This window comes from Odocoileus virginianus, chromosome 10, assembly GCF_023699985.2.
Source record: "Odocoileus virginianus isolate 20LAN1187 ecotype Illinois chromosome 10, Ovbor_1.2, whole genome shotgun sequence".
Classification (NCBI taxonomy): Eukaryota; Metazoa; Chordata; class Mammalia; order Artiodactyla; family Cervidae; genus Odocoileus; species Odocoileus virginianus.
This window is the reverse complement of record NC_069683.1, coordinates 26889240-26916246: the sequence shown is the minus strand read 5'-3', so window position 1 is coordinate 26916246 and position 27007 is coordinate 26889240. Positions and strand designations below refer to the sequence as shown.

The 27007-nt window shown below is 37.9% G+C and overlaps 1 protein-coding gene across 1 annotated transcript in view; it reads right to left on the bottom strand.

The window, feature by feature from the left end:
- LOC110136540 (doublecortin domain-containing protein 1) overlaps nt 1-27007 on the bottom strand; it is a 279881-nt gene that overhangs the window by 48973 nt on the left and 203901 nt on the right. The window contains exon 9 of the mRNA XM_070473220.1: nt 17696-17866. Coding sequence (XP_070329321.1) covers nt 17696-17866 — 171 coding nt within the window. The remainder of the gene's footprint in view (nt 1-17695; nt 17867-27007) is intronic.

Sequence of the window (27007 nt, the reverse complement as noted above, 5' to 3'; positions counted from 1 at the left end):
TTCTCAAATAAAAAAGCTCTGGCCTCTAAAATTCCTATGATGGCATAAAGAAAAAAGAGGTGCTTTACTGTTTAAGCAAAAGCTTAGTTGCTTAAGTGAAAGAAATCTGTCCTCCACTAGTCATTCATATAATGTTGTTTTTTTTTTCTGAATTTCTATAAAAGTAAAAATTCCCCAAGCTGAAACTCTATGAGATTCTGCTTTTCTTAAGGCCCTTGTTTTTAAGGTCTTGTTTTTAAGGTCTATATCACCAAGCCTTTAAAAAAAATCTAAATATTCTATTTATTGGTTTTCTTCTTCTGCAAGAAAAGTATTTTTATTTCCATTGCCCAATGTCTAAACAAAGGTAGCTCTCTAAGTAGAGTTTATATAGAAAAATTAAAAATAGTCTATCTTTATTTTCCCACTGCCTAATCCTGGGCTTAAGAAAAACCAACTGCTGTACTAGCACCCTACTGGTACCCTGCATGCCATCACCTCCTTACAGTTCTAAAAATAAATTCTCACCCTTAGAGTAGGGTGAAGCAAAAAGCTAGCTGAGGCTAATCATGGGTCCCATGGGATAAGGCAATAGAACCTAAAAAATAAGTGATCCACATCTTTTCAAAAAACATGGCAGCTAACAACTATTGAAAAAAAAAATCCATAAATAGGAATTTACTTCTAGGCCCTTAGTTGCACAAAGTACAGAGTTTCAAGGAGGAGGGTTCCATGAATGACTTTCTTTCATGTCAACATGAACTTTTCTTCAGCAGAATTAAATTAGGTTAATGTTAATGTTTCACTGTAATGTTGTTCATTCATTCATTCAAAAAGTATTTATTGAGTGACTATTATGTGCCAATCACTGCTCGAGTGAAGATACACCAGTGAACTAAGATTCCTGACAGAACAGGTTAGTAAATCATTCAGCATGGTCAGAAAACATCAGGTCTTGTGAGGCCTGAAGTTTACACATCTTGGTGGGGTTTCTTTAACAAATGAATGCAAAATTACAAATGCAAACCTAGATATAAAATATTAATTTCAAATGAGAAATCACAATTTACACATATTAAAAAGCTCATGCAGAGCAAAAAGAAGGACAAAATCCAGAAAAAGTTACAAAGTATTTTCATTAATTTACTATCCAATGCATGTTTTTTGGCTGCATTGTCTTCAATCACCTCTTCATAAGATAATCTTCTAACATTCTCTGTAAGGAGAATAGGAAGATAATTCCATCTTCCCTCTTGCATGGTTAATCAAAAAATTCATTATTGATTAGGAAAATGTCTATCAATGTCACAGCTTGGTTGATAATTTCATAAAAATTTTTAGGGTTGATGTCAAATTGGGAAAAACTTGATTAGCTTGCTTTACAATATGAGCTGTAAAATGAAAAAGGCTTTTTTGCAAATTACTTGACTTTGCTAATTTCACACTATGTTTTTCCTCCACCACCATAATTCTGCTGACAGGCACTCTAGTCCACAGTCAAAAAGCAATAGAGTCTATGGCCAGCAGACAGTAGCAATCTTCCATAGCCTCTTCTCATACCAGGGTGGCTTAGCACTACCTGAACAATAGAGGGAAGTGACTGCAAACCACTAATTACATCTCACTATGCCCTAGTGGCTTGGATGGTACAGAATCTGCCTGCAATGCCGAAGACCTGGGTTTGATCCCTGGGTTGGGAAGAACTCCTGGAAGAGGGCATGGCAACCCACTCCAGTATTCTTTCCTGGAGAATCCCCATGGACAGAGGAGCCTGGCGGGCTACAGTCCATGAGGTCACAAAAAGTTGGACACAACTGATTGGCTAAGCACAGCACACGCTCAAACTAAATGTTTCCTCAATTCGGTTTCCCCTTAGCCAGATCTCAAAAATGCCTGCAGCCACTTCAGCTCTACCTGGTACAAGGGAAACTGTGATAGAGATGAAATCAGGGTGGAAACAGACAATAGTCTCAGTCAACTGTAGTTAACATATATTTGCAAATTGCAGAGAAACATGTGTCCATTGCTAGGGCTTTCCCCAGGGTTTTGGAAGGGGACTAGGAAAGGGGCCTTAAAGCTAAGGTTTCATTGGCATCATGGTAAATGTATCTCAGGAGGGGTTTAGAAGCTGATAGTGAAAAGAGAAGTGTTAGTCACTCAGTCATGTCCAACTCTCTGAGACCACATGGACTGTAGCCCGCCAGGTCCCTCTGTCCACAAGATTCTCTAGGCAAGAATACTGGAGTGGGTGGCCATTCCCTTCTCCAGGGGCTCTTCCCAACCCAGGGATCAAACCTGGGTCTCCTGCATTGCAGGTAGGTTCTTTACCATCTGAGCCACCAGGGAAGCCCAGAAGGTGGTAAGTGCTATGTAAAGAAGAAGAAAATGTAGCAGGGAAGGGATATAATGCCTAGGATCAAGGTGGTGTGGTCACCATAAGAAGCAGGCAATCAGAACCATCCTTCAAGATAGGAAAGATCTGAGTAAAGATTTGGAGGTGAGGCAGTTGTCCAAGCAGACAGCTGGGAAAAGAGCAACGGAGGTAGAAGGAGAGGCTAGAGCAAAGAAACCAAGGCAGGAACCCGCCCAGGGTTCCAGAAAGCACAAGGAGGCCTGTGGGCAGCAAAGCAGGGGCTCTTTGGAGGGATTGGAACAAGTGGTAATAGGATCTGACTTAAAAGGAGTATTGTGGCTGCTGGGTGGAGAGTAGACAGCACAGAGTAAAGATAATCCAAAGGGTGAATGAAAGCAGCTCAAACCAGAGTGTTAATAACGGACATGGCTATAAATGGTCCGTTTCTGTTGTTCATTCCAGAGTAATTTGTTTATTAGTGGGGTTGGGAAATAAAATGTGTAGCTAAGCTAATATTTCTAAAGTACGATGTCTATATTTATGGATGTACATAAATCAACTTGAGTGTAACTTCATATGCAATATTTGTGAAGGCACAAACAGACTATCAAAAGAACAATATTTATTGTGAAGATTTTATAGAGGCATGACCAAACTGTACACTATATGGGGGGAAGATGACTTGAATAGGAAGTTTAAGCTGACATGGTTCTTTGACCACTTTACCTGGAATCATTTATGACATCTATTTAATGACTTGTATAAGGCCTATTTCAGTGCCTTTATTGACCTTTAGTGCTATTGTCTGGTTAAGAGTTAGCTGTGGAGGGAACAGAAGGTTCCCAAACTCTCCATAACTGCTGGGCAGACCACCTAAGAAGCTCTTCTGTGCTTGAGTGGAAGGCCAAACACCTAAGCTTTAAAATGCCTCAGGATGTAATGCTGTCAAGAGGCGATCATAGGAAAATGTCACTGTCGTGTAGTGCCTAAAGTTCGGGGCTGTACAGTAACATGATCTACTACTAGTGGTCTGGTGAAAAGCAAAGGAATATAAAATAGCCCCATAACACTATTTGGCATATTTCAGGTGAAATAATTAAATAGATGGGAAAAAGATTAAGTTATATGCTGTCTTGGGTTGGGGTCCCCTGGAAACAGACTTCGAGACCAAGCTTTACCTGCATGAAGTTTCCAGGGAACAGGAGTAGGTAGATGTGTCAGTCGCTCAGTCGTGTCTGTCTCTGCAACCCCATGGACTGTAGCCCACCAGGCTGCTCTGTCCATGGGATTCTCCAGGCAAGAGTACTGGAGTGGGGTGCCATTTCCTTCTCTCGAGTAGGTAGGGGAAGGCAAACTGTGACGCAGTGGCAACAGAGGCCTCTGGTGGGAGCTCTAGAGCTGGGATGGCCCTTCGGAGTTACTCAGAATTGAGGCCAGGGAGTAAGGTTTTGCACTGCCCATCAATCAAATATTGGATGCAGACTGCCCTCAGGGGATTAGATTAGGATGCCTAATCTTCAGAGAAGCAGCAAATTTACAGGGAGGGCAACTGTCCAAGAAGAATGTAGATGTGGCAATTGGAGGTGAAAGATGTGTCTCTTAGGTGTGAAGAGGGAACCCAGGTAGCCTGGCATGACATCCACTACACACAAACACAAAAATCCAGAGTGTAGAGTACACACTCTTTTTAAATAGCTCAATACTGAAAGCAACTGGATTTTACTGGTGAGTCTCAGAGACCTTAAGTGACATGCCTTGGGCAAATCTACTCACAAGCGGCAAGGAGATCTTTAGATCTCTCTCAAGTTGATTTCTTCCCAGCTTTACTGAGAGATAATCATCATATAACGTGCTTAAGTTTGTGCATAACATGTTGATTTGATATACTCATATACTTCTGAATGAATACAAGGGTTAGCTGACATCTCCAGCACATCACATAATTACCATTGTGTGTGTTTGTGTGTGTGGTGAGTACACTTAAGATCTACTCACTTTAAAACTGTCAGGTAAATAACATATAGGGGCTTCCCTGGTGGCTCAGAGGGTAAAGAATCTGCCTGCAATGCAGGAGACCAGGGTTCGATTCCTGGGTTGGGAAGATCCCCTGGAGAAGGGAATGACAATCTACTCTACTGTGCTTGCCTGGAGAACTCCATGGACAAAGGATCCTGGCAGGCTACAGTCCATGGAGTCACAGAGTCAGACTGAATGACTAACACACACACACACACACACACACACATTATACATACTAGTAACTAGATGACAAGGCTCAGCATTAGATCCCCAGAATTTATTCATCCTCTGACTGAAAGTTCATACCCTTTGATCAATATCTCCCCATCCCCCGGCCCCCACTTCAGCCCCTAGTATCCACCATTCTAGTCTCTGCTCCTACAAGTTTGACTTTCCTAGACTCCACATATAAGTGATACACAGTGTTTGTCCTTCTCTGTATGACCTATTTCACATAGCATAATGCCCTATGTTGTTTTAAACTACAAACATCAACATTTGCTATTATATCTAAGATTAGAGATCTAATAATATGAAACTTAAAAAATTTAAAGGTATTTTGTAGTAAGTATCACTAACTCAATCGTCATGAATCTGAGCAAAGACCAGGAGTTAGTGGAGGACAGAAGAGCCTGGCAGGCTACAGTCCATGGTATCACAAAGTCTCAGACCCAACTGATTTAGTGACTAAACACAACAATGTTTTATAGTAGAAGTTTTTAACCTAAATCAAAGAACATGGAAATTAAAATGAAATATTTTTCTTATGTGAGAAGCTAATTAGCCATGAAAAAATATTTATCCAATCAGAATTCAAAGTCATCTTTAGAGATAGGAAATTAACTCTAACTGAATTAACATTATATGTACATTAAATCAAATAAATGTGCTGTTACCTTTTTTATTTTTATAGATTTGTATAATAGTTTCTAGAATATCCACATTTTCTACATTTTCTCAAATGCATGTTATCAATCAACTGTAAACATGTCTAATTTTAATATTCAGATAAGGAGATGATCACAAAACAAATACTGAAATTATGAGATTCAGGTGATGAAAAACTAATAATGAATTAGTATGTTTATACTGCATATAGGAAAATGTGCTTTAATGCCTAACAGAGATATCATTAAGTAGTATTTAATGTAAAATTTTTACATTATGTACAAATATTTGTACATTTGTAATGTATAAAAGTACATTTGTCCCAAGAAATGAAAATGCACTTATGTGAAAATAAGTTATATAATTGTTAAACTTCATCAGTCTAAATGGTACCTGTATCAAAAATCAAATAACATTTTTTAAGCCCAGAAAATAAATACTTTAAATTATAACTTATTTTAATGTATTTATACTTTATAAATAACTTATTTTAGATTTCCTTTGTAAGTTACAGCATAGCCCACCATTGAGAAGATATAAAGTGGGTGACGACCTATAGTGTAGGGCTTTGGGGGTGGGCCAAAAGACGACTGACCCCAAAATACCAAAATACCACTTGTACCAATTTGCCATTACTACCTGCAATTCCAGTTAGAGAGTTGCTCTTGGTCACAATTAAAATACCACAGCTCTATGAAAGAAAATAATGTTCAGCCTTATTGGTTATTGACCTTTGAGGCTATGATTTTCAGCCTTGGCTTTCTGGAATTCCTCAGCGTGCCTGGGGTAGGGCTGGTGGAGACGGGAGTGAGTGTGGGGAGCTGTGGTCCCAAGTGGGAGATCAAACCTGATGAGTGAGTCTGTGGGGGGCAGCCACCATCCTGGCTTCAAAAGAAGTAGATCCTACTTTCATCTGCTTTACTTAGCACATTCCAAGAAAGAACTTTGATTTAAGAGGGGGGGAAATGGTTTGAAAACTATCTTAGCTTGGAAGAAAGTGTGGTATGCCTTTTTCCTGAAGAAAGAGTAGTACCTGACAGCCTGAACTGGGGGTTGGCAGTAGGCATGGGACCTAGGATGAGGGACCAAGGATGAGGAGGCAGGCAAGGTGGCCCTCGGCAGCTTCACAGCGGGTCTGATTCTTTTCCTTTAGCCATTTAGAGTCACATTTCACTGTCTTATAATAATTTGTTTTTAAGGGCTTTCCCCCAACCCCATTTTTGACAAGGTAAAATTTCTAAAACAAGGTGCAAAATATTGTCTCTTTGTATCCATTACAATACTCACTGAATTCAATCTATGTAAATGTTCAAGATTATTTAAAACAAGGTAAAAGTGTTTGTCTGTCATGTTTTAGGCCAAGTAATTTCAATAAGACCTTTATAAATGAGAGTATTTCATGGTGAAATGGAACAAAGATTTCACTTTGTTTAAATTAGTGCCTAAAATTATATTTAATTTGGATTAAAATATCAGGTTGTGGGTTTTGTCAGTAACTGAGTATAATAGGACATATTATATACCAGACTTTGGAAAGAAAGATTGTTTAAAAGTTCCTGGGCTCATAGATTCAATGCAATCCCTATCAAGCTACCAATGGTATTTTTCACAAAACCAGAACAAATAATTTCACAATTAAGTAATCTTGAGAAAGAAGAATGGAACTGGAGGAATCAACCTGCCTGACATCAGACTATACTACAAAGCCACAGTCATCAAGACAGTATGGTACTGGCACAAAGACAGAAATATAGATCAGTGGAACAGAATAGAAAGCCCAGAGATAAATCCACAAACCTATGGACACCTTATCTTCGACAAAGGAGGCAAGAATATACAATGGAAAAAAAGACAACCTCTTTAACAAGTGGTGCTGGGAAAAATGGTCAACCACTTGTAAAAGAATGAAACTAGAACACTTTCTAACACCATACACAAAAATAAACTCAAAATGGATTAAAGATCTAAATGTAAGACCAGAAACTATAAAACTCCTAGAGGAGAACATAGGCAAAACACTCTCTGACATAAATCACAGCAGGATCCTCTATGACCCACCTCCCAGAATATTGGAAATAAAAGCAAAAATAAACAAATGGGACCTAATGAAACTGAAAAGCTTTTGCACAACAAAGGAAACAATAAGCAAGGTGAAAAGACAGCCCTCAGATTGGGAGAAAATAATAGCAAACGAAGCAACAGACAAAGGATTAATCTCAAAAATATACAAGCAACTCCTCCAGCTCAACTCCAGAAAAATAAATGAGCCAATCAAAAAATGGGCCAAAGAACTAAACAGACATTTCTCCAAAGAAGACATACAGATGGCTAACAAACATGAAAAGATGCTCAACATCATTCATTATCAGAGAAATGCAAATCAAAACCACAATGAGGTACCATTACACGCCAGTCAGGATGGCTGCTATCCAAAAGTCTACAAGCAATAAATGCTGGAGAAGGTGTGGAGAAAAGGGAACCCTCTTACACTGTTGGTGGGAATGCAAACTAGTACAGCCGCTGTGGAAAACAGTGTGGAGATTTCTTAAAAAACTGGAAATAGAACTGCCATATGACCCAGCAATCCCACTTCTGCGCATACACACTGAGGAAACCAGATCTGAAAGAGACACGTGCACCCCAATGTTCATCACAGCACTGTTTATAATAGCCAGGACATGGAAGCAACCTAGATGCCCATCAGCAGATGAATGGATAAGGAAGCTGTGGTACATATACACCATGGAATATTACTCAGCCATTAAAAAGAATTCATTTGAATCAGTTCTAATGAGATGGATGAAACTGGAGCCCATTATACAGAGTGAAGTAAGCCAGAAAGATAAAGACCAATAAAGTATACTAATGCATATATATGGAATTTAGAAAGATGGTAACGATAATCCTATATGCAAAACAGAAAAAGAGACACAGATGTACAGAACAGAATTTTGGACTCTGTGGGAGAAGGCGAGGGTGGGATGTTTCGAGAGAACAGCATTGAAACATGTATATTATCTAGGGTGAAACAGATCACCAGCCCAAGTGGGATGCATGAGACAAGTGCTCGGGCCTGGTGCACTGAGATGACCCTGAGGAATCGGGTGGAGAGGGAGGTGGGAGCGGGGATTGGGACAGGGAACACATGTAAATCAGTGGCTGATTCATGTTGATGTATGACAAAAACCACTACAATATTGTGAAGTAATTAGCCTCCAACTAATATAAATAAGTGGAAAAAAAAAAAAGTTCCTGGGCTCAATATATTTCTTCTCAAGGAAAGTGGGGGCTTTTTTGATGAGAAAAGCATAGTCACAACCCCCCAAATTCTATTCTACTAAGAAAATGAATATTATACAATTAAATATGAGCCACATCATCAGACTTCCCAAATTCTCAGCCTCAGACACCATATTCTCATCTTTTAGTTGAGTGTATGTTTTTTTAATGCTATTTGGTTTCTTTTTTTCATATCAAATATGCCTGTAAAGCTAATTTTCCCCCTAATGGGAATAGATACTCTGAGTAACTAAAACTATGCAGAAGTCATTTGTCTAGAGCAATCCATTTTTATTTTTTTAATTCATTTTTACCATAAAACATTATCAAAACTGTAGGTAAAATCTTAAGTAGGAAGAGATGCATCATTTCATTTGCACTTATTAGAAAAGCTGCATTCATTTCTACCTTCAGATGATGCTTGATAATATTCATAATGAGTCGGGCTAACATAGATGTCAGTGGGTAATCTAGGGGACGGAAGCATATGTAGGAAGTGAATCTCAGTGACTTGAGCATCTCAAACACTCTGTGAAAAAGCTAATTGAGAGGTAAAAACAAATTAACTGCTATGGAGAAGGACAATCTCCCCGAGAGAGGCAGTGTGCCTGCAGCAGTAAGGTTCAGTGGTTGCATTTAGTCTGTGTAACTGCTGGGACAGTAATCCAGCTCTGGCCTGTGGACTTTCCCTGCTGACTGCCCACCTGGCAATTCTCTGGGCACCTTCAAGGCTGTCAGAACTGCACAGGGAAAGCCTGTCTCATTACAACAGCCCTGCATGTGAGCGTAGGTACCGCCCAACCAATTGCTCTTCCCAGATTTTGATACAGATGCAGTTTTGCAGTTTTTCTCTTCATTGGGTCTAGGAAAGGAAGATTGGCTCTTCCTGCACACAGAGATTTAACCTGGCTGCAGATGCCTGTCAGGAAATAGGTTAGGGTGAATATAGTGGTATCAGCCCTCCTGCAATAGGCCACAAAAAAAAAAAAAAAAAAAAAAGACAGAGAGAAAATAAGGCAAGATGGAAAAAAGCAGTGAAAGAAAAGAAGGTGAGATATTTCAGTGCCTACTGCAAATGGCTATTCATGAGATGTTGGTAGGTATTCATGAGTCTCAAGTTTATTCGCCTTCAAAATGGGCAATCCGATATTTGCCTTCTTGGTGAAATCCACATATGAAAACTGATTATCTCCATCGCATCTTGTCCAACATTTTATAAGTGTTCTTGAAGTCACAACAATAACATTGAATATTCCAGTTATACTACTCTAGACACAATTCCTTTGAAAATGAAGTTTCTAAGTTGGTATGTTTTACTTAGAGCATATTCTAAATTTGTTGTCCCCCTGTTTACTCAAATAATGTAGGTGAAATAACAGAGCAGCTCAGAAATTCAAAAACATATGTTGGATAAGTGGTTTAACAGAAAGACAAGAATCAAGGAATAAGGACATAATATGGTACAGAACAGTGATGACACCATACCAATAAAAAAAACCCTCATCACTTGACTTCAGTTATCTCCTTTTACTCATTTAATTGTTCCACAGATTCTTACATATTAAAACAAACTTTATATTAAGCTTTATATATGATTGCATATGGATATATAGTTATAAAACTTAAATACTCTTATTTAAATGATCACAAAACAGAGTGTGCTGTGTGTGCTAAGTCACTTCAGTCATGTTCGACTCTTTGTGACCCTATGTGTATGTGTGTGACCCTAGGCTCTTCTGTCCATGGGATTCTCCAGGCAAGAGTATTGGAATTGTTGCCATTTCCTCCTCCATCTTCCCCACCCAGGGATTGAACTGCATCTCTTTCGTCTCCTGCATTGGCAGGCAGGTTCTTTACCTTGAGTACCACCTGGGAAGCCCACAAAACAGAGTACAAATCTCAAATGTTTCCAGGTGCCATTGTGCCTTCGATAGAGCAAAGTCAAGTATCCAAGACATAAGAAAGGCCAGGAAGGTATTAAGGATCAAAATTAGCATCTTTTTCATTATCAGTTAAAGTAACCCATTTTCTAAATATAAACAAACCTGTAAGTTAAAATGAAACTAGAGTAAAAAACTGAGCAGACCTACACATTAACTTTACCATCTTTGAAAGGTGTCATACTGTTCCAATTAAATAATCACAGACTTGAGCTCAGAAGGTGTTTCAGGTCTCTCTGCCTCTTCCCACTGTACCTAGCACAATGCCTTGTGGACACATGTACGTAATAATGTATGGACTTACTGGACGATTCATTTTAAATTTTCTTTTATTCTGTAATTGGAAGAATAAAAATGGTTAGATACATACTACCTAGAGGAGGCTTCTGTGGTGGTTCAGACAATAATCTACCTGCAATGCAGGAGACCTGAGTTTGATCCCTGGGTTGGGAAGATGTCCTGGAGAAGGAAATGGAAACCCACTTCAGTATTCTTGCCTTGAGAATCCCATGGACAGAGAAGCCTGGTGGGCTGCAGTCCATGAGGTCACAAAGAGTAGGACACAACTGAGTGACTAATACTTTCACTTTCACCTAGATGAACAAGGTGCTGGACAAACTCATTTTTTAAAAGTAAATATCTGAATTATCTCTTTTTAAAAACCTAAATTTTTATGCTAGGGAAGAATAGGATAACCAAGCAATATAAAAATATAAATGCTAAAAAAAAATCTCCAAATCACAGACCTGTGATTCTTGTTTTTATCCAGGTTACTAAATTCTACCATATTTTGCTTGCTCACAGCCAGAGTGGATTCATGTGAAATTAGTGAAGATTAAGCTTCAGGACCCGTATCTTGCTCCAGCTCTGAGTGCTGGGAGCTACAGAGCGTCAATATATAGGGTGGAGAAGCCAGAGAGTAATCAGGGAATATTTCAATGTAAGAATGACTGATAAGCTGCCTTAAAACATCTCAGAAAAAAGGATCTGAATCTCCAAGTCTCTATTAACCTGTTGGGACTTATTTTCTCAGCCTAAACAAATACCCACTTTCAGGCCTCATTTTAAAGAAGCTCCTCTTCCCCAAATTTTACAGAAATTGGGTCTACCTCTACGGGCAGTAAATGGAACACAAACCACAGATCATCATTGACCAGCTGTGTGTGAAAAGCACTCATTTCAGTGAAAGGACGTCCCTGTTCCCATCTTTCGCTCACTCCCTGTGTTTTCTCCCACCTACTCACACATCCCACACTCTGCTCATCAATTCCCAGTTAGATCATCCACCTTTCTACTAGCTTTTCCACCCACCATCCCCTACAGATTTGCTAATACCCTTCCCTATCAATTCTTTCTTTGCTGCTCTCCCAGGGAAATGCTAGCATTTCTGACAGCATCTCCATGGGGATGAAGAGGAGGAGGAGTTGTGGCGAAAGAGCAGGACTGGGAAGGCAGAAGTCACTGAGCCACAGCTGTAGCAGATGGTCTCATAAGGGCTGAAGGTGATGCCAGTGACAGGGTATGTGGGGTAAGAGAAGGTTTGGAATAGTAAACGATTGCTCCAAAAGCTTGCTACCTGAACGGCTTCATAAATCATGCCACATACTGAGTGTGACCACTTAAGGTAAAAACAATAAGAAATCTCATCACCCTAAAAGGTGTTAAGATGTGATGGAAGGAAAATGTACCAGAATACAAAAAAAGTGCACACTGTGGTTGTGACTACATATGAGTGCATATGGAAATGATATGCAAGGGTCATATAAGGAATAATGTGAATATAGGTGATATAACTTTTTTCTAAAATTCTTCTAATGTGTTTTCATTTTTTTTTTTTTTTTAACAAGGAACTTTCCCATGGCAGGGGTGGACTTTAAAACCTAGACTGTTCTCAGTCTTCTGTCTTATACATCTATTTGAACTTGGTACTGTATTATGCAAAAATGGAACTGAGGTAATGTGGAACAATGAGTGTGTCCTTTGAAAAAAATGATCGTCTAATATTAAGACCTAACCAAAAGCTGCTGCTTTTAAATTATTAATGAGAGATATGATGAGGAGGAGAAGCTCAGTGAAGAAGTGAAGGCAACCACACACAATAATAAAAAAATGCATCAGGGGATTTTTTAATCACTACCTGCATACAGCTCCTAGTTGAACACCTTGAAGCTCTAGAAGATGATGATGACTCCAATATATTATGTTTGGTTCTTGAAGTTGAGACTCAACATCTACATCTACATCAACATCACATCTACATCACATCAACAGTAATGCAAATCATCAAACAGAAAAAAGTAGAAAGATAATCATTTCAATTCACTGTTTTATCAAGATGAAGAGAAAAGGGGAAAATAAGTTTTACTAGAGCCATGGCTTACAGTTAGAAATGGAAAATGTACTGACCGATTGATTAATATATCATCTAACAGTCTGCAAAGCTCATGCTATAGATGGGATAAAGTTGTTCATAACGACAAAAGTCCTGGTCTTTGCACAAAGTGACTCAGAGGTAACTGGGCTGGAGACAGTGCTCCAAAAAAGGGAAGCTCATTCACACTCCACGGAAACAGTTTGGCCAGGCTACTGATATGAACTGATTCTGGAATTAACAGAGGTTGGTATGCTGCTAGGACCTGTGCTCAATATCTCTCCAATTGGAAATAGCAAATTCTCTTCACCTAGAGAGGTCTTCCCTTGTGGCTCAGCTGGTAAAGAATCCGCCTGCAAAGAGGGAGACCTGGGTCCGATCCCTGGGTTGGGAAGATCCCCTGGAGAAGAGAAAGGCTACCTAACTCCAGTTTTCTGGCCTGGAGAATTCAATGCACTGTATAGTCCATGGGGTCACAAAGAGTTGGACATGACTGAGTGACTTTCACCTCACCTAGAGAGTACGAAAAACTCCTCAATTCTAAGAGATTTGCAATCCTGAATATTGAGGGTATACTTTGCTAATCCAGTTTTGTCTCTACTACCTACCTATTTCAGATGTAAGAACTAGTTTAGAAAACTACAGATCTCAATTTCTTTTCCAGCAGTCCAAACATCTACTCCCAAAAATATGGGGGTTGGAGGGAAAGGAGAGAATACATTACCACAAATAATACACAATAATTTATTTATAATGTTCCATTTAATTATATATGAGAAACGTGTCAATCACTTAGGTCATCCATGACCAACTTCCCTTTCTAAGTTAATTCCTGGAAACTCCGCTATGCCCTGTATTGCACACGACCCTGCCTTTCCCCACTCAGTGGTTACAGGTGGTTGAGTTAATGTCAGGGACCTAGATAAGGCTGGACTGATGCAAACAGATTCTCTCTACAAATGATTTGAACTAGGAGACACACTCTATTCAAATGATGATGACCATTTAAATTAAAAAGTTAGAGCCAGAACAACAACAAGGGGCCACAATTTTCCTCATATACTAACAAAGGAGTAAAAAGAGAAAGCCAGCTTGCAGAAAGAAAAGAGAAATTTCAAAGCTCAGAAAGATAAGGAGAGGGAAGATCATAGGGCTTCAGGAGAAAGAGGTATGGAAAATAGGTGACTTTCTTGTGAGAATCAGCTGTATTTCCTGACTTTCAATTCTGTGAGATTTCTTTACATGTTTTCAACAAACCCTCCTTTTATTTGAAATGGTTTGAGATGGTCTGTGTTGCAGGTAATTGTTTTCCTGTAAACACAAGATTTCTGTCATAGAGCTGATGGGAAAAGAGGAAGCTCAAAAGAGGGGAGAAATAAAATGAAAGTTCCCTGTACCCGTCCTGGCACAGCTCTGACAGGGAAAGGCAAATGTTGAGCTCTGAAACAAAGAAGTACTGTTTTCAGGAATCTTTGTTTTTTGTGTTGTTTCATTTTGTTTTTTCATTATTTTTTTTTCCTTTTTTAATTGAAGTATAGTAGCTCAGAGGGTAAAGAATCCACCAGCAATGCAGGAGACCAAGTTCAAGCCCTGGGTCGGGAAGATCCCCAGTAGCAGGGAATGGTTGCTGAGTGCTCAGCCGCTCAGTCATTCTCCGGGCAAGAATACTGGAGTGGGTTGCCATTTCCTTTTCCAGTACCCACTCCAGTATTCTTGTCTGGAAAATCCCTTGGACAGAGGAGCCTGGCCGGCTATAGTCCATGGGTCCCAAAGAGTCAGACACAACTGAGTGATTAAACACACACATACACACACAGTTGACACACAACTTTAGTTTCAAGTGTACAACATGGTGATCTGATACATATACATGATGAACTGATCACCATGATTAAGTGTAGTACCCATATGTCATCACATAAAAAAGGTATTGCAATACCATTGACTATGGACTTCCCTAGTGGTTTGGACACTAAAGAATCTACCTGCAATGCAGGATACCCATGTTCTATCTCTGGGTTGGGAAGATCCCCTGGAGAAGGGAATGGCAACCCACTCCAGTACTCTTGCTGGGAGAATTCCATGGATGGAGGAACTTCAAGGCTACAGTGCACAGGGTTTGAAACAGTGGGACATGACTGAGTGACTAACACACACACACATTGATTATATTCTCTGTGCTACACATTACCTCCCCCTGGCGTATTTATTTAATAACTGGAAGTTTGCACTTAATGCCCTTTATCTAATCTGCCCAATCCCCCACAACCCCCACCCTGTGGTAACCACAAGTTTGTTCTCTATATCTAAGTCTGTTTTTGTTTTGTTTTACAGATTCCACATATCAGTTCAGCTCAGTTCAGTCACTCAGTCGTGTCTGACTCTTTGCAACCCCATGGACTGTAGCCCTCCAGGTTTCCCTGTCCATCACCAACTCCCAGAGCTTTCTCAAACTTATGTCCATCAAGTTGGTGATGCCATTCAACCATCTCATTCTCTGTTGTCCTCTTCTCCTCCTGCCTTCAATCTTTCCCAGCATCAGGGTCTTTTCCAATGAGTCAGTTCTTCACATCAGGGGGCCATGAAACTATGAGCCATGCCGTGCAGGGCCACCCAAGATGGACGGGTCATGGTGGAGAGTTCTGACAAAATGTGGTCCACTGGAGAAGGGAATGGCAAACCACTTCAGTATTCTTGCCTTGAGGACCCCATGAACAGTATGAAAAGATTCCACATATAAGTGAAATCATATAGTATTTGTCTACATGTCATTTCATTTAGCAAAATGCCCTGTGGGTCTGTCCATGTTGCTGCAAATGACAAGATTTCATTCTTTTTATGGTTGAGTAACATTCCATTATGTGTGGGTGTGTCTGTGTGTATGTGTGTGTATGTACATATAATATGTATAAAACATCTTAATCCATTTGTCTATCAATAGATACTTAGGTTGCTTCCATTTCTTGGCTATTGCAAATAATGCTGCAATGAACATAGCAGTGCATTTATCTTTTCCAATAAGTATTTGTTTTTTCTTCCTTAAGATAAATGCCCAGAAGTGGAAGTGCTGAACTGTATGGCAGTTCTATTTTTAACTTTTTGAGGAACTTCCATACTGTTTTCCATAGTAGCTGCACCAATTTACAATTCCACCAACAATGTTCGAGGATTTCTTTTCTCCATCGTCCTCAATGACACTTGTTTTTTGTTATCTTTTCGATAACAGCAATTTATGACAAGTATGAGGTGATATCTCATTGTGGTTTTGATTTTCATGTCCCTGATGATTAGTGATGTTGAGCATCTTTTCATGTGTCTATTAGCCATCTATATGTCTTCCTCGGTAAAATAACTATTCAGGTTCTTTGCCCATTTTTTTTTAATTGAATTGCTTGTGTTTCTGGACACTGTGTGATTTCTTTATATAGTTTGGATATTCATCCCTTCTTGGACACATCTTTTGCAAACATCTTCTCCCATTCAGTATGTTTTTTTTTTTTATTTTGTTGATGGTTTCCTTTGATGTGCAAAAGCTCTTTTGTTTGGTGTAGTCCCATCTGTTTATTTTTGCTTTTAGTACCCTTGCCTGAAGATCTCCAAAAATATATACTGCTAAGACTAAGGCAGCACACAGGAAACATAGTTCTTCTAGGAGTTTTATGGCTTCAGACCTTACAGTTAGGTGCAAAATGGAAGCCTGGATCTGTAATCAAGTCAGAAATCAGCAAAAGAACTACTGGACTACAGGAACACTTGACCTTGATGTCTTGAATATCACTTCCTAAACCTTTAGCTGACTAGCACAGGCTATAAGAGATAAATTATCATTTGTTTATCTTGGAATTACACTTCCCCAAAGGTCAATTTTTACATGGTAATATTCTCATTCAAAATGCAAACAAGGAATTCCATTAAAGAAATAAGTTATAGACAGAAAATGTAATGTTTACCATGCTACTTGCAGAATAAGACTGAATATTAAGGGGAACTGTAGAGATAAAGGCTGATCAAAATACAATTACTTCGAATATTAATAGCATTCAAATATAAACATAATCAAAAGGAAATGAAAGTTGTAGTAATGGTTCTTTAGAGGGAAGAGTGCCATGCTCAGATTAATTTTACTAATTATAGTCTTTCAAAATATGAGATTATAGAACAATCTTAACTTGATATACTTAATATGGATACACTATTATGATAAAAGTATTTATCTAAACTTCCAGTACATAAACCACTTTAGCTGAATATGAATTACTTTTTTCTCTTCCAAAGATGCAATAGCAAAGAGTAGTATAGGACATTTAGCCATCTTGTCCTGACAGATAACCAATTCACCTTTTTTCCCAGTATATTCTGAAGTATTGATTTTCCCAAGTGAACTCAGACATGTGTCACACTTATCCAATACAGATCTTTTTCCTTGGAAATGTAGTTTGAACATCAATCAGTCACCTGGCCTTTCACCTCTAATTCCTATTGCCACTGTCTGTCAATTATTAAAGCTTGTCCATTTCTCCAAATAAGTTATTCTTAAAAACTGAAATACATAGTGACTCCTGTGAAAAATATATGTTTGTTAGAAAAGCACATAAATGTTCAATGATTAAATTTCTTCATTAAAATTACTTCTCTGGGTTGAAAACTAAAGTTTATAAATCCATATTTCAAAGACCTCTAGCTATTTTCTTTTAAAACATAGTTCCTCAATGGTAATATTAGTACTTGTAATCCAAACTCCAGTTTGAGGAAGACAGCACAAAAAGAAATTCAAGCTGAGTGGCATTGTTACAAGGGTCTCCAAATGGAGCAGAGTGTTTTGTTGTCTCTGGCTGAACCCATTGATAGTCACAGAATGACACCCACCTTGAGCTGCAGTCCTCCTGGGACAAGAGTGTTTGCTGGAAGGCTTTTAATGTGTTGGTAGACGTAAGAGGAGAATTGCTCCTGCTCAGCCTGTAATTGGGGGCCAAGTTTAGAGAGATGACCTCTGTTGCTTTTGATAGCTGTCTGCAATTCATCAATCAGCCTGTTCACCTGAAGGGGTTAAATTACAAGCGTTGTTAGCAAGTAGTAATTGTTGATGTCACACCTATTAGATTTTTGAGTGCCCAGTTTGATGTGGGGGAAAAGACTTCAATATAAGAATTTGAGCACAGATCTATGTTTAAGTAAAGTGAACAGATGATACATACATTCCTTCATTAACAAATTTTATTTATGGGAAGATTTCTAATTTTGGATTTTAATAATATGGAACAGGTACCTATTTACAATTGCGTTCTAGATACAGAAAGAAACATATACATCTTACAAGTTTGCCAAAGACTTTTAAACTGCTTAACAGAATAAGACCTCTCTAAGACTTTAAATAATCAAATATATGTATCAATGACAATATTTAATTCTATTTTATATACCTTACTTTCTAGAATATTTTATTTTGCCATTTGTAAGTTACCTTTAAATTTTTAATACATATGTTAACTTTATTAACATTGTGTGGGCCTTTTAAATGAAACAATTAATTTTCTTCCTTCCAAATGCTTCAAAATATCATTTTCCAAATTTCATAAATATAATTTTTCAAAATATCCATACTTCAAAGACAATATTTTGAATATTCTAGACAACATTTTGAATATACATATGTATTTCAGAATGATGCATAGAATTTTTTCAGAAACAGCAAAGGTTTAGAGACATTTACCCTTTGTATTTAAATTTCTGGATTTCTAATCAACATATTTAAGAGACACGAACTTGACTTATGGATTCCTAGAAAGACATGCAGAGGACTCAAAAATAGTAAGTTAATATCTTAATCCATATAGTTAGCAAATTAAAATCATTACAATTCTTTGACTTTTCATTATGTTATATAGCCTTATATTCTAATAGACTGGATTCTTACATAAACATTGATCGATATAGGGTAGTGACCAGAAGAGATGAAAAGCAGAAGTTCAGTTTATCCATGACTCTTTAAAGTGATCAAATTGGACCCATTTAGAGTTATGAATGACTCTGAATAGGGAATGGACTTTTTGAAATCTTGAGTTAAAATCCTGGCTCTTTCATTTGCTGACTGAGACATTTTGAATGGGTAATAAGACATTCATCCACAAGTGAGGACTAATATTGACCTTACCATACTAAGAATTAGATGAGACTAAAGAATGGACAACACAATGGCTGACCTATAAAGTCTCATGTACATGTTATATTATTACAGTGTTTACATTTTTAAATAGAGTAGTTTTCTGCATATTAAGTTTTAACTGTCTTTCTTGGTCTTGAAAGTATCACATAGATTCTCAGCCCTACTTCAGTGTCCACAGGTAAAATAAGAAATCGTTCTTCAAGAGTCTCTCATGTACTGACAGTTCATTCTCTTTCTGTCTCAGCTAAAAATATGGCATTTGTCCCAACCAACTCTAATGTTAAGCCAAGGATTTCTATCCCTCCCACAAGAATTTTAGGAAAGTAAATGAAAGCAAGTTTATACTGTTATTCATATGATCTGAACACTTACTTTTATATTTTGCCTAGTTAATTTGAAACCTATACATATGATAATGATATTATGCATATGTACATATATAATACTCAATTATATTTAACTTTTCCCAAGAATGATGTTAAGGTGCTGGTCTCAATATGCCAGCAAATTTGGAAAATTCAGCAGTGGCCACAGGACTGGAAAAGGTCAGTTTTCATCCCAATCCCAAAGAAAGGCAATGCCAAAGAATGTTCAAACTAGCACACTACTACACTCATTTCATACGCTAGCAAAGCAATGCTCAAAGTTCTCTAAGCTAGGCTTCAACAGTATGTGAACCGAGAACTTTCAGATGTTCAAACCGGATTTGGAAAAGGCAGGGGAACCATAGATCAAATTGCCAACATCCACTGGATCATAGACAAAGCAAGAGAGTTCCAGAAAAACATCTACTTCTGCTTCATTGGTTACAGTAAAGCCTTTGACTGTGGATCACAACAAACTGTGGAAAATTCTTAGAGTAGGAATACCAGACCGCCTTATCTGCTACTGAAAAATCTGTGTGCCAGTCAAGAAGCAACAGTTAGAACCGGACATGGAACAACAGACTGGTTCCAAATTAGGAAAGGAGTACATCAAGGCTACATATTGTCACTATGCTTATTTAACTTATATGCAGAGTACATCATGCAAAATGCCAGGCTGGATGAAGCAAAAGCTGGAATCAAGATTGCCAGGAGAAATATCAATAACCTCAGATATGCAGATGATATCACCCTTATGGCAGAAAGCAAAGAGGAACTAAACAGCCTCTTGATGAAAGTGAAAGAGGAGAGTGAAGAAGCTGGCTTAAAGCTCAACATTCAGAAAACTAAGATCATAGCATCCAGCCCCATCCCTTCCTGGCAGATAGATGGGGAAACAATGGAAACAGTAACAGACTTTATTTTCTTGGGCCCAAATCACTGCAGATGGTGACTGCTTACTCCTTTGAAGAAAAGCTATGACAAACCTCAGCAGCATATTAAAAAGCAAAGACATTACCTTGACAACAAAGGTCCATCTAGTCAAAGCTACAGTTTCTCCAGTAGTCATATATGGATGTGACAGTTGGGCCATAAAGAAAACTGAGCACCAAAGAATTGATTCTTTTGAACTGTGATGTTGGAGAAGACTCTTGAGAGTCCCTTGGACTGCAGGGAGATCAAACCAGTCAATCCTAAAGGAAATCAACCCTGAATATTCATTGGAAGGACTGATGCTGAAGCTGAAACTCCAATACTTTTGCTACCTGATGAGAAAAGCCAAATCACTGGAAAAGACCCTGATACTGGGAAATATTGAAGGCAGGAGGAGAAGGGGATAGCAGAGGATAAGATGGCTGGATGGTGTCACCGACTAGATGGACATGAGTTTGAGCAAGCTACGGGAGCTGGTGATGGACAGGGAAGCCCGACGTGCTGCAATCCATGGTGTTGCAAAGAGTTGGACATGACTGAGCGACTGAACTGAACAGACTGAAGAACTTTAGAAGCATTATATGCATATAAGAAAACTAATTTAAATTAATCCTTTTTTTTTTTTGGTGTTTTTCTTATTTGGCCCTATGTGACCAACCACTTGCTTTCTTTAAGCAATGTTTTCTTCTAAATAAAGTGTTGGCAAACTTCTTCGTAAGAGCCAGATAATAAATAGTTTCAGTTTTGTGGTAAAATGTCTCCATCAAAACTACTCAACCTTGAGGACTTCCCTGGTGGTTCGTTGGCAAAGACTCTGTACTCCAAATGCAGGGGCCCCAGGTTCAATTCCTGATCAGGTAACTAGATCCTACATGACACTTCTAAATATTCCACATGTTGCAACAAAGATAGAAAATCCCTCATGCCACAGCTAAGACCCAAAGCACCAAATAAATAACTATTAAACAAACAAACAACCATTTGACTCTGAAGTTCTACTTTGTAAGCAGCCACAGACAATATGTAAACAAATTGACAAGGCTATGTTCCAATAAAACTTCAGAAAAACAAGCAATGGGTTGGATTTGGCCCCTGGGCTGTAGTTTATCAACCCTTCTTGTAAACACATATACTTCCTTTCCTTCCTTGCTCTTCTTAAAAGTAATACTCTGGCCCAAGTCTTCATCTCCTCATCCCCTCCCATTACTGGCATTATCAAAATAAATACTGAGTGGTTCCTGTCCTAAACTCTCCCTCTCTAAGCCATCCTGCCATTGCCACCTAATTAATCTACCTCCAGTAGTATAATGAACCTTCCAAGTAGCTCCTTCCTCCCCTCCTACCCTTCACCAACCCTACTGCCTTCTTCATCTTGCTCTTCAAGATTCAAGACTTTTTCTTACTTTCTGAAACAAATTTCTATGCTTCCCGAATACAGTTAACTCTATAAGAAAGTTGCAAAACTTAAGATATGGCAGTGATAACTGATTCAATTTTAGTCAATGTTTTCATCTTTATCTTTACCATACTACCTTCTAGCAGTATTATCCTCAAAGATGATGGATAATAGTATCTATCATACCAAAGCTAGAGACCAAAGCAGACCAGGTGACTTGCTCTTACAGTTATCTGACAAAATTAAATCTAATATTCAAACAGCTTAAATAGATTCTACTTGGGCTTCCCAATAGAGTAAAAGGTAAAGAATCTGCCTGCCAATACAGGAGACACAGGAGTTGCAGGTTCGATCCTTGGGTCAAGAAGATCCCCTGGAGAAGGAAATGGCAATCTACTCCAGTATTCTTGCCTGGAAAATTCCATGGACAGAGAAGCCTGAGGGGCTATAGTCCATGGAGTCACAAAGAGTGGACATGACTGAGCATGCACCCACACTTCTGAAAAGCACCGATTCTCTCTGAACCTATACCCAGTACCATATAATTCAAAAAGAAACAATTTTATGTAGTCTTCAAAATATACTAAGCAACATGCAATATATTTTGCTAGTCAATAATACTTCTCTCTATAATTTTATATACTGTACCTAATGCTGTAACATGCCAACAGAAGGAAAAAAAGGAGGAATTTCAGGCTTTGATTTGAGAGCATTTTTATACATGACTGGCTTTACTGTCACAATTCATAGCCTTTCACTGATAGGGGATTTCATGTGACATCAGAAATCAACCAACCATACAATCGATGATGTCATTTGCATTCTAAAGGGCTATTGGTTAGAGTCTTAAAGTTTCATTTTCTATAAATTCTTTGTTGCTTCAAAAATTTTCTCTATCATTTTTGCTATTTTCCTTGGCTGTATGATTATCTGTTAATGTATGTGAAGCAAAATTATACTAATTATGACCTATTTTTAATAACTTAAAATTATCAAATAAGATGCAATAGCAAAGATTAACTTACATCTTAAACATAGGAGAACATATATCAAGAATTCTGCCACTGATGTTTTGATAAAGTTTCCATCCAATTTTATACAAACTTTGTTACTTTACATATTCATAAGGCCTTTTATTCTGAAAGTGCTACATTTTTTCTCAGTTATTATGATAACGTGTCGTGTTACCCTTAAAGATAACACTATGCATGAAATAATTCATATACCAAAACTGGGTAGGTAAAACAATATTTCTGAATAATTTTACATAACATGATTTTTTTTTTCAAATCACAGATGTTGCTAAAAGGGGGAATATGTTTAAAATTCCTCATCATGAATCTTTTTTTCGTGCAAATCCCTTTTTTTTCCTCCGTCTCTACAAAGGCAATGTGAATGGGGGTAAAAAAAAGACAAAACTTGACCTTTTGTGATCCCAGCATTAATGGCTCTGTTCATAATTCAATCTATGTGTGTGTGGGAGCATCCATGTGGAAACATAGAGGCCTGAGAGACATAAAGCCTTTCCCTTTAAACATTATCTGACCCTATCAGTCCCATTCACAAAAGAAGGCTTACGTATGCATATGTTGAAAAAAATGCACCATCTCATTGTGCAGTAGAAAGCCTACACATTCTACTCTTCATTCTCTGTGGAAATGCAGCACGGAAGTGACACTTGTACAGAATTTGGGAGAGTGACAAAAGAGCAGAAGGTAGCAAAAAAAAAAAAATAAATTGAGTATTCTGATGAGGAAACAAACCAAACTTCTGAAAGAATGCAAATGCACACCTGTCAATAAACATATACACAGGGCAGTTTGGTTGTGTTTCTGTGATACATTGATGCAACTCCTGAATTTAATTAAAGTCTCAAGATGATTTAGAGTAAGCACAAAATATTATTTGATTTATAAACATTCTTAAATGTATGCCTGTGAAAGGTGTACATTCTAAACCATACATTGTGAATACTGTATTTTAACTACTATGAATGACTCTTTGAGGAGCTCCTGGCTTTTGAGTGAGGAAAGTTCTTCACTCCCCACTATCTGAGTGAGCATCTAGCTTCTCACTGGATGTTGAGCTTAGCTGCTGGTCTGAATGCTGTGTGGCTTTGAGTCCATATACGTTATTGAGGACACTCCAGAGCACTGTGCACTAAACTGTCACTTGGAATCAGCACAAAAGGGCAGCAGCCTCCATGCTAGGAAACACCATCTGGACTTACAACATAGGGACGGTCTCAAAGGCAGGTCAGTGCTTAAACTTAAGACCAAGATACTTTCTAATTTACAGCATAATTTGCAGCCAGAAGTGGGGCTGGGAGATAAAAACAGGTGTTTTAAACTCCCTAAAATCTCTTATTTGTTTCAGGTACAGAGTACAGTGTTTTTTTAGGCTGAGAAGTGAATATAACCAGACTTGATGAACAAAAGACTAGAAAAGACATGGGAACCTCTGAGCAAAATTAAGTATCTCTTAATCTTAAAATTAAGGATGAGCTACAGTGTAACTACCAGGAACACTGAAGTGTGTACCATCTCTTATTCCAATCACTGTCACTACTCTCAACTTTTTAATGGGAAATTATTTTGGAAGGAGTTTTATCTTGTTTCCAGCCAGAGGTCATTTATGCACTGCCTTTAGGCCTATTTAAGAGTCCAACATTCCCATCAACTCATGGGGAAAGGGATGATTGAAAATAAAGACATTTAAAAATATTTTTATAACTTAGCAAGAAGGCTATAATGAAGGCAATAAGGATGATGTCAACTATACCTTTTGAGGAAGCAACAAGGATGCGTTTCATAAGCTTCTAACTACAGGAGCATAACTGACCAAGGGTCCAAGCTATTATGCTTTTACATCCATCACCAGGTAGGCACCAATGGCCAAAGACACTATAACAAGTCCAATCCAGGGAGTCAGAACACTCCTCTGATGGACAACCTTGACTCAAGCATGTGTCACCAGCTTTGCCACATTCTCCTCAGCTTGCACAACAGACTTCCACCCAGTCTTCCCTTCCTCTCTCCTTCACTCATGTTCAAGCCTGCATTTCAATCTGACAGGTCTCCCAGTATTACTTAGAGCTCTCCCCAGTATGGATTTTAATAGATGAAATGCCTGTGAGAGGATTGCTGTTGTTCAGTCGCTAAGTCGTGTCCGACTCTTTGTGACCCCATGAACTGCAGCATGCCAGGCTTCCCTGTCCTTCACTATCTCCCAGACTTTGCTTAAACTTATGTCCATTGAGTCAGTGATGCCACCCAACCATCCTCTGTCGCCTTCTTCTCCTTCTGCCCTCAATTAAAGCCCATACACATTTTAAGTTCCATCCTGGTGTCAACTTTTCAGAGAATCTGGAATAACACACTTTGAAGCTGACAATAAAAAATTACATTCAGATATCCAGCAGACCATTTCTAAAAGGCTTGCTCTACCAACATATATCATCACCTCAAAGAAGACTTATGATACATCAGTTCAGTTCAGTCGCTCAGTTGTGTCCAACTCTGCAACCCCAGAAACCGCAGCATGCCAGGCCTCCCTGTCCATCACCAACTCCCAGAGTCCACCCAAACCCATGTCCATTGAGTCAGTGATGCCATCCAACCATCTCATCCTGTCGTCCCCTTTTCCTCCCACCGTCAATCTTTCCCAGCATCAGGGTCTTTTCAAATGAGTCAGCTCTTTGCATCAGGTGGCCAAAGTATTGGAGTTTCAGCTTCAACATTAGCCCTTTCAGTGAACACCCAGGACTGATCTCCTTTAGGATGGACTGGTTGGATCTCCTTGCAGTCCAGGGGACTCTCAAGAGTCTTCTCCAACACCACAGTTCAAAAGCATCAATTCTTCAGTGCTCAGCTTTCTTTATAGTCCAGCTCTCACATCCATACCTGACTGCTGGAAAAACCACAGCCTTGACTAGATGGACCTTTGTTGGCAAAGTAATGTCTCTGCTTTCTAATATGCTATCTAGGTTGGTCATAACTTTCCTTCCAAGGAGTAAGAGTCTTTTAATTTCATGGCTGCAATCACCATCTGCAGTGATTTTGGAGCCCAGAAATATATTATTATTATTCCCAGTTTTCATGTAGAAAAATTACATAAAATAAATTAAGATTTTAAAATAAAACTACAGGTAGCAGAAATCTAAATTCAGATTTTATGATGTTTACTTTAGGTTTTGAAATACACCTAGATATATAATATTTTTGTAAAATTCTTAAACTATGGGCAAAAAGAAATGTTGAAACAATCTCCTCATCCCCCACATTTTTTCATTTCTCTTCATCATCATGATTTAACATCTCTGTATATGAATTAGGGACAAAACTTGATGTCACTGACTTACACATCAAAATATAATCACCATCAAATTAATGACATAAAAAGTATTCTCACAGTGCATGGAATGTATTTAGAGATTATTATACACACACACACATACACACACACGGTTAATTTTTGAAGCAAACAAAAGGCATTTGGAGACATAACTGATTAAGCAAATGTGTGACTAAATAAGTCCCTTTGAAGGAGGAATAGTGATGGATGTAACTACCAAATAAACATTAAGATAGTAATAAAGAAGGAATGTCAAATAAGCATTAATAATGTTGAATTTTTAAAAAAAATAATTTTCATTTCCAGTTTTGCTAACAAGGTGGCATTAAAGATGGTATTTTTAGCATAATGATCATTTTCTTGCACCACTTCAAATTTTCAGTTCCATTGAAATTGTAGTTTTACATAAAATATTGAAGAGCAAAACAACTATAATATTTAAAATGTAGAAAATAGTTAATCTGTTCATTCTTTTGGATTGTTTTCTATTTATTCTCCAATAACTTGTTACTATAGATATAATTTTAATTATACTAATTCAACTAGAGATTTTTATTTGCATTTCCTAAAGTTGACCATATCAATATATATGATAGATTTATTTTAAACTTACTGTGAAAATTTAATAAAAACTCTTCTTCTGTGATAAAAATCACACAGAGGACAATATCTTTAATTTATAACCAACAACCTAGTTTTTAACTTATTAAATTAAGTGTAATCACTTGTAATATTAAGTGAAATGAATCAGAAGTATAACTTAAATCTATAAAATTGTTTTTGTTTTCTGAATTATTTTCTACTGAGATTTCCAATCAATGTTTACAATATAATCTTTAATACTGCACATATATGTCTTAAATATTAATATAGTCTCTAACTTAAAGAATTGAATTCACTCAGGAAAATTTGATGCGTTGCACCTGTTCATCTATTCTAAAATACACAGCTAGCAAAGGAAATGCAAT